The sequence below is a fragment of the Chlorocebus sabaeus genome, chromosome 14 (genome assembly GCF_047675955.1).
Source record: "Chlorocebus sabaeus isolate Y175 chromosome 14, mChlSab1.0.hap1, whole genome shotgun sequence".
Lineage (NCBI taxonomy): Eukaryota > Metazoa > Chordata > Mammalia > Primates > Cercopithecidae > Chlorocebus > Chlorocebus sabaeus.
This window is the reverse complement of record NC_132917.1, coordinates 89,316,752-89,331,216: the sequence shown is the minus strand read 5'-3', so window position 1 is coordinate 89,331,216 and position 14,465 is coordinate 89,316,752. Positions and strand designations below refer to the sequence as shown.

Genomic DNA, 14,465 nt, shown 5'->3' with positions numbered 1-14,465 from the left:
GTACAGTGGCATGCACCTGTACTCCCAGCTACTCAGGAAGCTGAGATAGGCGAATCACGCTCTGGCCTGGGTGACAGAGCCAGACCCTGTTTCAAAAAAAAAAAAAAAAAAAAAAAAAGATGGTTTGTGGTTCCCCCATGTGATTCTCAATGACATTGGTGATGCATCTGGAATCATTAGCTATCTTAAAATTGACTGCATTTCTTGAGATTGTTAGCTTTAAAACATAAAATGCCAAGACTGGATTTTTTAGCCCAGACTTTCAATACTGGTGCTCCAGTAACTTTTCCTTCAGAATGGTATTTTGTAGACTAAAAAATATGTTAGCATATTAAATATTAGAGTCTTACAAAATATTCATATTAAAATTTTTATCCTAATGAGCCAAAATTTATTACTGTAGCTTTGCAAGCACTCAGAAAATTAAGATTTGAGATGGTATATGAAATATAGTAGTTGAAAATTAAAAATATTACATTAACGATTTAATATAATCTTCTGTCTTACCTCTCTTTTATTGATAGATACCACACTGAATGAACAAAGACTGAACTTTTACAGATATCTTTTATAAAAGATGTCTGTGGAGTAGTGTTACAGTTCAAATAACAAAGGATTTTGCATTATGAGGTAGGTTGAAAATAGAAGGAATATGTCCTAATGTCACTTTTTAAATGTAGTGGATAAACTTCATATATGTCATCTTATTTAATCTGTACAAGGAAAGTATTGTCCTTTTGATGACTGACTCAGAGAAGGGAAATAACTTCCTGACTTATATTTGGGGAATTAGGATTTAAAGTCAGATCCTTCTAACTCTGAAGCTCATTTTCTTTTCTTCTCTCCATTCTGTCTTCTACCTTATGCAGAAAGCCACTGTATCAGTTCTTGTGGTAAATATAAGGAAGATATTATGAAGCTTGAGCAGGAAAATATTAATATGTCAAGAGATATTGTAGATCCCCAGATTCTTTCTTTATAGTAATCAAAGGTTACAACACAATATGCAGCAGTCTTACCCTTGACTTTGCCTTGTTTTCAAGGCACAGGATTTTAGAATGCTAGCATTGGAAAGTAAAATGTCTAATGATCGTACTTCCTTAGCTTATAGAAGAAGAAACTGAGATCTGGAGGGGAGTGGTGATTGTTTTTAGCTAGTCATGGGCATGACTAAGCCAATAAATGAGATCTGATTCCCTGTCCAGTGTTCTTTCCTTTTATATGGTAGAGCTACTCACTTGTATCATCTTTGCTGTATAATACTATCCTGGAGAAAGAATAGTCTTTTGTATACCACATTACAATAGTCTTTTCCCATTCTACTCTTCTCACACTCTGAGACTTGGATGAGCTACTCTGGAGCTCATTTCTAACTCTGAAGTTCATTTTCTTTCTTTCTTTCTTTCTTTTCTTTCTTCTTAAATAAACAAATGTTATTTATTTTTCCTAGATCTCTTTAATCTGTGGTATCTGGGATACCAAAAGTAGTAGATACATTTACTGAAATGAAACATAGGCCTGCTGTGCTTTTTTAGAGAACTCATCTAGTTTTCCCCATTGATAATCATGTCAGAAACTGCATTTTATTTCATATGTGGTGGTTGAGATTAAAGTACCATAATTACAGTCATGTCTTAGCCTTGGATTGGGAGAACTTGGATTCAAACCTTGACTCCACCATTAATTGCTGAGCAAATCACTTTGACCTCTCTAAGTATGTTTCTTCAACCTGAAAAATGGAAGTGGCAATCTCTGTCTTGCCCTAATTCTTAATCTACTATATTCTAGTCTAGTATATTTTAGGCTCAGTCTTCAGAGCCCAGAGGTCTAAGAAATAGTCAAAGGGCTCTGTGATAACTTGCGTTTCATTGAAATTTTAAAAATAACTTTTAAAGGATTATAAAGTAATATTCAATGTAGAAAAATACAGAAAATACACATCATTCATAATTGTGTTCTGAAAATGTTAGTGTCCTTTTCCCTACATTTACATTTTAGTTACTCTTACATGGTTGGCTTTAAATATATTCAGAGATTATTTTCTGTTATGGCTTGAACCCATAACAGTTTACTCCTTGCCTCATTTAAAAGTGTGGAGTTAGGCAGTACAAGGCTGTTAGGATAGTTCCATGATCATCAGAGAGGACCTAGACATTTTCTGTCTTTTTATTCTAAGGTCCTGACTTACTTCCTCACGTTCTTTGATGACTGTTTCATTTCTAACCATGGCATCCTCATTTCAGCAGCAGAAGGGAGGATCCCTCCTAGAATCCTACACAGCACTTCAGCTTTCTTCTTATTGAGCAGAATTTATTCACATGACTACATGTTGCTTTAACAATGGCCAGAACATGTAGTCTTTTAGCTAGACACATTTCCTAAGGTTTGTTACTAAGGAAGAAGTAAAAAATATATTGGGAGACAACTGGTAGTCTCTGTCACAAACAGAAACATAAAACTTTATGTTAGAAATAATTCTAATCATAGGATTATCTACGGAAGCTCATACTTTGATTTGAAAGTAAGCGAAACTCTATTCGTAAACTTTTAGTTCAGACCAAATATATTAAAACTCTTAAGTGCTATTTTTCAATTTATAGTTCTTTGGGGTATATACCTAGGGTAGAATAAATTTGGAGTAATTTCTTCTTAAATAAACAAATGTTATTTATTTTTCCAGGGTATAAAAAAATGCTCAAAAAATTAGGGCTTTACAAGCACAGAGAGACAAATACCGTATGATCTCACTTGTACGTGGAATCTAAAAACTTAGGGAAGTAGAGAGTAGAATGGTGGTTACCAGAGGCTGGGTGGTAGGGTGAGGGAGGGGACAGAGAAACGAAAGATATTTGTCAAGGGGTACAAAGTTACAGTTAGATAGGAGAATAAGGCCGGGCGCGGTGGCTCAAGCCTGTAATCCCAGCACTTTGGGAGGCCGAGACGGGCGGATCACGAGGTCAGGAGATCGAGACCATCCTGGCTAACACGGTGAAACCCCGTCTCTACTAAAAAATACAAAAAAAACTAGCCGGGTAAGATGGCGGGCGCCTGTAGTCCCAGCTACTCGGGAGGCTGAGGCAGGAGAATGGCGTAAACCCGGGAGGCGGAGCTTGCAGTGAGCTGAGATCCGGCCACTGCACTCCAGCCTGAGCGACAGAGCAAGACTCCGTCTCAAAAAAAAAAAAAAAAAAAAAAAAAAAAAAAAGATAGAAGAATAAGTTCTGGTGTTCTGTTGCACAAGAAGGTGACTATAGTTCATGTATATTCAAAATGTATTTATTATTTTAATATTTTTTAAAGTAGCTGTAAGAGATTAGGTGTTCACATTGCAAAGAAATGATAAACATTTGAAGTAATGGCTATGCTAATTCACCAAATTTGATGATTCCACATTATATATAGGTACTGAATTATCATATTGTATTTCATAAATATATACAATTATTACTTGTCAATTAAAAATAAAACTATATAAAAATATTGTTATAAAAATAAAGTATGTTTAAACATTTTTAAAAGTTAGGCTTTATTTTCAGATTTATAAGAAGCAAATTAATAAAATGAAGATAAATTTTGTGAATTTTCAGATGATTGGTCTATGTTGATGTAATTATAAACTTTGAATTATTTAATCTTTGTAACAAGATTGTGTTTGGTTTCAGATGAATGAGAGTGGAGAATTGGACAAAAATTGATTTTTAGTTTCTGAATCATGGTTTTTAGCTTACCAGTTATTGTATAGTCTCACTCTTTGAAAGTTCATGCTGAAAAACTGAGTGAATATGATCAGATTTCTCCACCAAATTCTCAGCCTGGTAAGGGTAAGTAAGGTTCCATTCACCTCTTTGTTCATCTCTGTGCCATCTGTGGTCCTTTGGAACTGGCTTCTTTCACATAGCATAATGTCTTCAAGCTTCATTCGTGTTGTACCATATATCAGTACTTCATTCCTTTTTACTGCTGAATAATGTTATATGAATATACCGCATTTTGTTTATCCATTTATCGGTTGATGGGCATTGGGTTATTTCTACTTTTTAGTTGTGATGAATAGTGCTGTTGTGAACATTTGTGTACAACTTCTTGCATAGACGTAGTTTTTCATTCTTTTGGCTGTATATGGGTGGAATTGCTAAGTGGAATTGATGAAACTGCTGCTAAGTTATTTTCCAAAGTAGGTGCACCATTTTACATTTCTACAAACAATGAATGAAGTTTCCAATTTTTCCACATTCTTGCTAACACTTTCTATTATCTTTTTTTGACTATAGCCCTCCTAGTAGATGTAAAGTAAAATCTTTTTATTACCAAAAATTTTCAAATATACTCAAAAATAGAGAAAATTGTATAATGAACCCTCATGTATCCATCATCCAGTTTCAACAATTATCAACATCTTTTAAATCTCATTAGTGACTTTTCTTTTTTTGTGAGAGAGTCTCTCTCTGTCACCCAGGCTGGAGTACAATGGCACGATCTCGGCTCACTGCAACCTCCACCTCCCGGGTTCAAGCAATTCTCTTGCCTCAGGCTCCTGAGTAGTTGGGACTACAGTCATGTGCCACCACACCCAGCTAATTTTTTGTATTTTTAGTAGAGATGGGGGTTTCACCATGTTGGCCAGGCTGGTCTCGAACTCCTGACCTCAGGTGATCTGCCTGCGTCAGCCTCCCAAAGTGCTGGGATTACAGGCCTGAGCCACTGCGCCTGGCCATTAGTGACTTTTTAAAAACAGCATTATTGAGGCATAGTTAGCATACAGTAAACTGTATGTATTTAAGGTATACAATTTGGTAGGTTTTGGCACATGTATATAGCCATGAAATGATCACCACAATCAAGATAATGGACATAGCCATCATCCCCCAAAAAACGCCCCTTTAGAATCTTTTCCTCCCACCTCTCCCCAAGCAACCACTGTTAGAGTTTCCATTTTCTAGAGTTTTATATAAATGGAATCATATCGTATGTACTCTTTTGTCAGCCCTCTATTACTTTTTATTTATTTATTTATTTATTTATTTATTTATTTATTTATTTTTAGAAATGGGTTCTCCCTGTGTTGGCCAGGTTGGTCTTGAACTTCTGGACTCAAGCAATTCTGCCACTTCAGCCTCCCCAAGTGCTGGGATTACAGGCATGAGCCACTATGCCTAGTGTGTCACTGTTTTGAATAGTAAAAAAGAATTATAATTATTTTCATTATTTTGAGATTCACTCACGTCATGTGTATCAATATAGTTTATTCCTTTTTATGACTGATAGTATTTCATGTATCGTTATACCACTGTTTGATTTAATCCATTCCCCTGTTGATTGACATTTGAGTTTCTTTTCTTTCAGGGGCTATCACAAATAAAACTATATGAACATTCATGTGCAGGTCTTTGTATAGGCACACAGTCATGTGTCGCTTAACGACCAGGATACATTCTGAGAAATGTGTCATGATTTTCTCATTGTGCAAACATCATAGAGTGATGGTATAACTTACTACACACCTAGGCTATATGATATAGCCTGTTGCTCCTAGGCTACAAATCTGTACAGCATGTTACTATACTGAGTACTGTAGGCAGTTGTAGCACAACAGTAAGTGTTTGTGTATCTAAACCTATTTAAACAAAAAGAAACAGTAAAAATATGATATGAAAGATTAAAAAAAATAGTACACCGATATGGGGCATTTACCATGAATGGAGGAGCTTGCAGGACTGCAAGTTGTTCTGAGTCAGTGAGTGGTGAGTTAATGGGAAGGCGTAAGATACTACTATACACTGCTGTAGACTATAAATACTGTACACTTAGGCTACACTAAATTATTTATTTATTTATTTATTTAGAGACAAAGTCTCGCTCTGTCATCCAGGCTACAGTGCAGTGGCGCTATCTCGGCTCACTGCACCCTCTGCCTCCCAGGTTCAAGCAATTCTCCTGCCTCAGCCTCCCAAGTTGCTGGGATTACAGGTGCCCACACCACACCCAGCTAATTTTTGTATTATTACTAGAGATGGGGTTTCACCATGTTGGCCAGGCTGGTCTCAAACTCCTAACCTGAGGTGATCTGCCTACTTCAGCCTCCCAAAGTGCTGGGATTACAGGTGTGAGCCACCACACCCAGCCCACGAAATTTATTTTTTAAATATTTTTCTTGTTTTAGTAATAAATTAACCCTAGCTTACTGTAAGTTTTTCACTTTATAAACTTTTAATTTTTTTTAACTTTTTGACTTTTTTGTAATCACACTTAGGTTAAAACACATTGTCCAGCTGCACAAAAATATTTTATTTCTTTATATCTTTATCCTAGCCTTTTCCTATTCTTAAATTTTTAATTTTTTTATTTTTTTGAGATGGAGTCTCACTCTGTTGCCCAAGCTGGAGGGCAGAGGTACGATCTCAGCTCACTGCAACCTCTGCCTCCTAGATTCAGGCGATTCTCCAGCCTCAGCCTCCCCAGGAGCTGGGATTACAGGCATGTGCCACCATGCCCAGGTAATTTTTGTATTTTTAGTAGAGTCGGGGTTTCACAATATTGACCAGGCTGGTCTCGAACTCCTGACTTCAAGTGATCCACCCACTTGGCCTCCCAAAGTTCTGGGATTACAAGCATGGACCACCACACCTGGCCCTATATATTTTTTTTTTCACTTGGTAAACTTTTTTATGAAAAGCTGAGACACAAACACACACATTGGCCTAAGCCTACACAGGGGTCAGGATCATCATCACTGTCTTCTACCTCCACATCTTGTGCCACTGGAGGGTCTTCAGGGGCAGTAACATGCATGGAGCTGTCATCTCCTATGGTGCCATCTTCTGGAATACCCTCTGAAGGACCTACTTGAAGCTGTTTTACAGTTAACTTTTTTTCAATAAGGAGAAAGAATATACTCTAAAATAACAATTTAAAATATAGTATAGTAAATAAATCATAAACTAGTAATATAGTTACCAAATCTTACGTACTGTACATAGTATATGCTATACTTTTATATGGCAGTATAGTAGATTTGTTTATACCAGCGTCACTACAGACACATGAATAATGCATTGTGCATTATTCACATTATTGTGAATTTTTCAGCTCCACTATAATTTTATGGGACCACCATCATATATTCATTTAGTCCATTGTTGACCAAAACATTGTTATGCAGTGCATGACTGTATCTCCTTTTCCTTTAAGTAAATACCTAGAAATAGAATAACTGCATTCATATGGTAAATGTATGTTTAACTTCTTAAGAAATTGCCAAACTGTTTTTCAAGTGGTTGTACCATTTTACATTCCTATCAACAATGTATGAGAGTTCCAGATCCTTATCAGCACTGGTACTGTCAGTCTTTTTCATTTTAGTCATTCTACTAAGTGCATAGTGGTATCTCATTGTGGTTTTAATTCATATTTACTTGCTGACCAGTGCTTTTAAACATCTGTTCTTGTGCTTATTGGCTATTTGCATATATTCTTTTCTGAAGTATAGGTTAAAATTGTTTGCCCATATTTAAGCAAGTATTTGTTACATTATTTTTTATTAGTTTTCTAGTCAGAATTTTTATACTATTTAAGTTGAACAGGAACTATGTTTTCTAACTTGACAAACTAGGCTTCATTTAGATTTTCTTTTAAACCTCAAATTTCCAAATTTGAAAAACTGGCTGATCATTAGCCTCAAAAAATTAGGAGGGGGTATATCCCATGTAGAATTGAACATTTCTTCCCTTTAGCAGAAACAAGCCTTGTTTCTGAGAGCTGAAGAAATATTCAGTTCTACATGGGATATATGCCCTCCTAATTTTTTGAGATAAACTGTATCACCAAAAATATAAAGGGCAGGTGGGACACAGTGGCTCCCACCTGTAATCCCAGCACTTTGGGAGGCCGAGGCCGGCAGATCACCTGAGGTCAGGAGTTGGAGACCAGCCTGGCCAACATGGTGAAACCCCATCTCTACTAAAAATACAAAAATTAGCCAGGCGTGGTGGTGCGCACCTGTAGTCCCAGCTACTCAGGAGGCTGAGGCAAGAGAATCACTCGAACCCCAGAGGTGGAGGTTGCAGTGAGACGAGATTGTGCCATTGAACTCCAGCCAGGGCGATAGGGCAAGACTCCGTCACACACACACACACACACACAAATATATATATACACACACACACACACATATATATATATGGCATTATAATTTCATAGTAAGTACATTTTCTGCTGTATTTGTATTTATTCAGGATTTGAGGTGAGGAAAGGAAAGAATCAGGAACAGTCCTGCCCCTCCCCCAAAAAAAGAATCAAGCAAACAAAAACGGTGTATCTACTGTAAGTTTCTTCTGAAACTTTTCTCCACATCAGCCCTATCCCCTTTCAGTTTTCACCCTGTTTCTTCCCTTATGCCTCTCACCAGTACTTTAACAGAGAACAAACCAGAAGACATTCTAGAATGCTTTTTTCACCAATCAGAAGTAGTGGAATGAAATCCAAGCCTACACAGAAGATACAGAACTCTGTTCCTTCATCTTCCCTCATACCTGATACCTAAAAGTAGTTTTCATTGTATAACTGAATTTCCAATTTTCAGCATTCCCAATCCATTTTATAAACATCCTTTTATTGTTAAGTCTTACAGTACTCTCGTCAGGTGAGTATGTTTATTTTATCTTGAGTAAACTGAAGATTTTAAAAATCAAATTCTATATCTGTGGTTCTTTTACTTGTCTTAGAAACCTAATATATAGGAAACCAATTCATGAGAACTTCAGAAATTATTTGAACATTAATACCAAGACACCCACTGTGGTTGTGTGGTTCCTATCCACACATCCCTGCTTGTCTCACATTTTGTCCCTATGACAGCAACATGTGTATCAGTTCCCTTCTGCCCTTTTCCTCTCACTTCTGAGAAGGTTAAAGTTACTGGTACATGACCTGGGAGGTATCTGACCATCCTGATGCTACCCTTTGGCATATAATGTCAAGATACTCAACTTTTATGCTGAAATAAGTTGTAATTTGTTTGAGCTGCTTTGTTTTTCAAAGCTCTTACCAAGAGCAAAGGAGGCTGGGTGCAGTGGCTCATGCCTGTAATCCTAGCAGTTTGGGAGGCCGAGGTGGGTGGATTGCTTGAGGCCAGCACTTTGAGACCAGCCTGGTCAACATGGTGAAACCCTGTGTCTACTAAAAATACAAAAATTAGCTGGACGTGGTGGCATGCGCCTGTAATCCCAGCTACTCGGGAGTCTGAGGCAGGAGAATCGCTTGAACCCAGGAGGCGGAGGTTGCAGTGACCCAAGAGCACCCCCACTGCACTACAGTCTGGGCAACAGAGCGAGACTCCATCTCGGAAAAAAAAAAAAAAAAAAAAAAAAAAGAGCAAAGGAAATGCTCTGGACAAGATAATCTGGTAAGAATTTTCTCCCTTCTTTGCAGAAAATCCCATTTTGTCAACCTAATGAAGCATTCAAAGAAGACATATGACTCTTTTCAAGATGAACTTGAAGATTATATTAAAGTACAGAAAGCCAGAGGCTTAGAGCCAAAGACTTGTTTCAGAAAGATGAGAGGGGACTATTTGGAAACCTGTGGGTACAAAGAAGAGGTTAATTCCAGACCCAAATATAGAATGTTTGACCAGAGACTCCCATCTGAAACCATCCAGACCTACCCAAGATCATGCAATATTTCACAAACAGTGGAAAATCCGTTGCCTCAGTGGTTACCAGCCTATGACAGCAGATTGAGACTAGACTCTCTGAGCTACTGTCAGTTCACCAGGGACTGTTTCTCAGAAAAACCAGTACCCCTGAACTTTAATCAGCAAGAATATATTTGTGGCTCACATGGTGTAGAATCTAGAGTTTACAAGCACTTCTCCTCAGATAACAGTATCAGTACTCATCAAGCCAGTCACAAACAGATATATCAGAAGAGGAAAAGGCGCCCAGAGGAAGGCAGAGAAAAGTCAGAGGAGGAGCGGTCCAAGCATAAGACAAAAAAAGGTTGTGAGGAAATTGATTTAGACAAACACAAGAGCATCCAAAGAAAGAAGACAGAGGTGGAAATAGAAACCGTACATGTCAGTACAGAAAAGCTTAAGAATCGAAAGGAGAAAAAAAGCCGAGATGTAGTCTCTAAGAAAGAGGAACGTAAGCATACAAAAAAGAAAAAGGAACAAGGCCAAGAAAGGACAGAGGAGGAAATGCTTTGGGACCAGTCTATTCTTGGATTTTGAAGCTTTCAAAGTTGGTTCTTCCAAAGTTAAGTTGAAAAAATAGGTGAGAGCTTGGTTTTATGATGTCCATGTTCATACCACTTTTCTTATGTGAATAGGTTAACTTCTAACAAAGGCCAAGTGAACAGAAAGTGTTTAGCATGCTTGCTCTCCAACACAGAAATTACTTTTCCTCATTTTCTAAAAGCATTATTACATTTTTTTGACATATAGTGTAATTTCCTTTAATGAAAGTGACTCTGCTTTTATTCATCAAATTGCTTTGATGGTAGAATTATTTTCTCTTGGGAAGTTATTTATTTTAAATTGGAGGATTCATGGACTTTGCACAATCTGTTTCTTGATTGGGTTTGTTGCAGTTTTGAGTTGCGTATTTTATGTTCATTGGTTTTTCTCTATGAAGCAATTTTTTTCTCCTGTATTAGATCTAACTTGCAGTGTATTTTCTAGGCTGGAAAGTGGAAAATGAAATACATTATAATCTTAGGTTACATAAAGTTTCTAAAGTTTCAAATAATCTTGATACAAAATCAGTTTATATTCTGGAAATATTTATAATAAAGTATTCTAATTTCTACATGTTGTTGTGTGTCAGTCTATTTAACAATGATTTTTCTTTTGGGAGGAGGAGAGAATAACTTGGCAGTTCATACTTAAGAGGCAAGATCTTTTGGGTAGGTCACACTTTAAAGTTGTAAAAGTTCCTTGCTTACTCACATGTGAACCTGGTTTTTAAGGTGGAAATCTATGACTGAGTATTACAGGACCCCACCACTTACCCAAAGTTAGCTTTTGGGTCGGGGGTTTCCTCACTATAGTCCCTTCACTGGTCACCAGAACGATGTTACAGGAAAGAGGTCTGAATCTAGACCCCAAGAGAGGGTTCTTGGATCTCACACAAGAAAGAATTCAAGGCAAGCCCATAGAATAAAGTGAAAGCAAGTTTATTAGGAAAGTAAAGGAATAGAAGAATGGCTATTCCACAGACAGAGCAGCCCAGAGGGCTGCTGGTTGCCCATTTTTATGGTTATTTCTTGATACGCATCCCCCTTTTAGGCCATATAGGGTAATTTCTGACGTTGCCATGGCATTTGTAAACTGGCATGGCCCTCGTGGGAGTTTAGCAGTGAGGATGACCAGTGGTCACTCTCAGTGGCCATCTTGGTTTTGGTGAGTTTTGTCCGGCTTCTTTTCTGCAACCTGTTTTATCAGCAAGGTTTTTATGATCTGTATTTTGTGCTGACCTCCTATGTCATCCTGTGGCTTACAGTGCCTTAACCATCTGGGAATACAGCCCAATAGGTTTCAGCCTCATTTTACCCAGCTGCTATTCAAGATGGAGTTACTCTAGTTTACATGCCTCTGACATGCCCACAATTTTTTCAAATAGTTAAAACTGAAGAGAGGAGGGTTTATCGGAAATAAAATGCCATTAAATTATCTTGTCCTAATCAGTGTTTTCATTCTAATAATCCCCTTTTTTGTGACATGCATCTAAAGTATTTAAGCATCACTGTTTTGTTGTAGAGAGACTGATGGCCTGAGAATCTGAATCCCAGGAGTCTAGTCTCAGCTATGCCATGAAGTTGTTATGTGACTTTGAGGAAGTCAATTAGTTCATCTTCCTCATTATCAAATATGACTAGAAAGACTGGCCTCTAAAAATGCCTTGGATAACAAGGAGACTGTGAAATGAAAATTCCCAAGCCCCACTTAAAAAAAGAAAGCAGAAAAAAATTATCTTTGTATTCTGCAATGTTGTGCTTACATGTCTATTATAATATTAACATTAAAGTTGTTTTGCTAAAATTATTTTTACCATGGTAGGGAGATGGAAATTCACAAACAAAAGTTAACTGCCCTTCCCATTTTGTATTCTAAAATACAACTTTTAGCCTGAAAAGATAAACACTGGATAAAATCATTATTACTTAAACTTTTATTAGCATGCCTATACTCTAACTCTTCCCATCTGTTATTTTTTTAATCATCTGTGATTTTTAATTGTGTGTGTCACCTTGACTGGGCTAAGGGATGTCTGAGTATCTGGTAAACATTGTTTCTGGGTGTGTCTGTGAAGGTGTTTCCAGAAGAGATTAATAACATTTGAATTGGTGAATTAGTAAAGCAGATGGCCTTCCCAATGTGATCATCCAATCTGTTGAGGCCCCAAGCAGAATACAAAGGAAGAAAAAGGGCAAATTTGCCTACTCTTTTTTTGCTGAGACATCCATCTTCTCCTTTCCTTGGACATTGGTGCTCCTGGTTCTCAGGGTTTCACATTCAGCTAGAACTTACACCCTAACCTAATCCCACCCTAACCCCCAAGTTCCCAGACCTTCACACTGACTGAATTAAACCACAGGCTTTCCTAGTTATGCATCTTACAGATGGCAGATTGTGGGTCTTCTCAGCCTCCATAATCATTTCACATGAGCCAGTTCCCATAATAAATTTCAAACACACAGGCCAGGCACAGTGGCTCATGCCTGTAATGCCAGCACTTTGAGAGGCCATCAGAGGTCAGGAGTTTGAGACCAGCCTGGCCAACATGGCGAAACCTTGTCTCTACTAAAAATACAAAATTAGCCAGGTGTGGTGGTGCACGCCTATAATCCCAGCTACTGGGGAGGCTGAAGCAGGAGAGTCGTTTGAACCTGGGAGGCGTAGATTGCAGTGAGCCAAGATCATACCATTGCATTCCAGCCTGGGAAAAAAAAGAGTAAAACTCCATCTCAAAAAAAAAAAAAAAAAAAATCATCTTAGACGGTAGCCTAGAGGGGGAAGAGGCGACCATTAGAACCCAACATCAGTTGTTATAGGAGTTATTAAGAAATTATTTTAGGCAGCTAGAGAGGAAAAGGGGATCCTTGGGAAGTTTTTGTTTCTTTTAAAGCAGTTCCAGAAACGTCTTATCTGGCAGGAAAGCCCCTGCTCTTAGAGCAGGACTGCCAAGCTTTGCTATGCAAATCCCGGCCATTAGAAACTGGGTCCACCCAAACATGGCGATTCCCTGAGCCTTCTCCCTTGCCCCAACATATCCCCACGTGTGTAGAACGGCAAGACACCCTGTATTTGCATGTTAAAAGGCTAGGATGGGAGGGCCAGTTTTTTCACGGGCTATGTGAAAGACATACCTGTCAAACCAATCCCCTGGGCCCTATGGAAACCAGACACCGCCTCCTCCAGCATCCCAATATAAGCAGCCACTTTTCTGTGGCACACAGGGTTTTCTCTTTGTTTGAATCCCCCCTCCCTTTATCTCTGTACAGGGGAGCTGTTTTCTTCTTTCCTTCTTTCCAGCCTATTAAACTTTTTGCTTCTTAAAACCAATCCATGTGTGTCCATGTCAATCCTGTCGGCGCGAGACCAAGGACCCTGGTGTTCCTCCAGTCATCGCAGCTGTATCAAAATCACCAAGAACAGAAAAAGTAGACATTCCTGTTCCTTGATGACTTAATCCTAACAATAAGGAAATACACTTAGTGATATATTTGTCTATAGGTAAGGAATATAACTTTTTTTTTTTTTTGGTTTGGACAAAATAATATAGGCTAAAAAACTGTATTATTAAGTAGATTTATAACTGACTATGTGACTAGTCTTAGAGTGACTGAGTAGATCCCCAAATTAACTGTTCTTCCATGGCATTGACAGAGTAAGATTATTTTGTGCAGTTTTACTGCCTCTGTTTTTAACATGTCTGGTCTACTGGTCAAAAGAGAACCACAGTAGAGCACAAGTAGGCTGTGAATTATCAGTCCTAAAAGATTCCTTCTTCTCTGAAAACCCCAAGATAGTATAGTCTTTATTGACAGGTATTACAAACAAGGTCAGCTGAATTATCAGCATTTTTAGAGTTGACAAAATTCTATTTCACAGGTTATTTTGAGTCTAATGCTTGGGGGAAGTTCAAAACTGCCGTTGACCCTTGAACAACATGGCCTTGAATTGCACAGATCCACTTATACGCAGATTTTCTTCTGCCTCTGCCACACTTAAGACAGCAAGACCAAGGCCAGGTGTGGTGGGGCTCACGCCTGTAATCTCAGCACTTTGGGAGTTCAAGGCCAACGGATCACCTGAGGTCAGGAGTTCGAGACCAGCCTGATCAACATGGAGAAACTCTGCCTCTACTAAAAATACAAAATTAGCCGGGCATGGTGACGCATGTTATTCCAGCTACTCGGGAGGCCGAGGCAGGAGAATCATTTGAACCCAGGAGGCAGAGGTTGCA

The 14,465-nt window shown here is 38.1% G+C and overlaps 1 protein-coding gene across 1 annotated transcript in view; it reads left to right on the top strand.

Moving 5' to 3' along the window:
* KRCC1 (lysine rich coiled-coil 1) overlaps window positions 1-10,807 on the top strand; it is a 28,894-nt gene extending 18,087 nt beyond the window's left edge. Inside the window, exons 2-4 of the mRNA XM_008008493.3 lie at window positions 525-630; window positions 3,663-3,821; window positions 9,427-10,807. Coding sequence (XP_008006684.2) covers window positions 9,449-10,228 — 780 coding nt within the window. The 5' untranslated portion in view covers window positions 525-630; window positions 3,663-3,821; window positions 9,427-9,448 and the 3' untranslated portion in view covers window positions 10,229-10,807. The remainder of the gene's footprint in view (window positions 1-524; window positions 631-3,662; window positions 3,822-9,426) is intronic.
* Window positions 10,808-14,465: the final 3,658 nt, after the last annotated feature.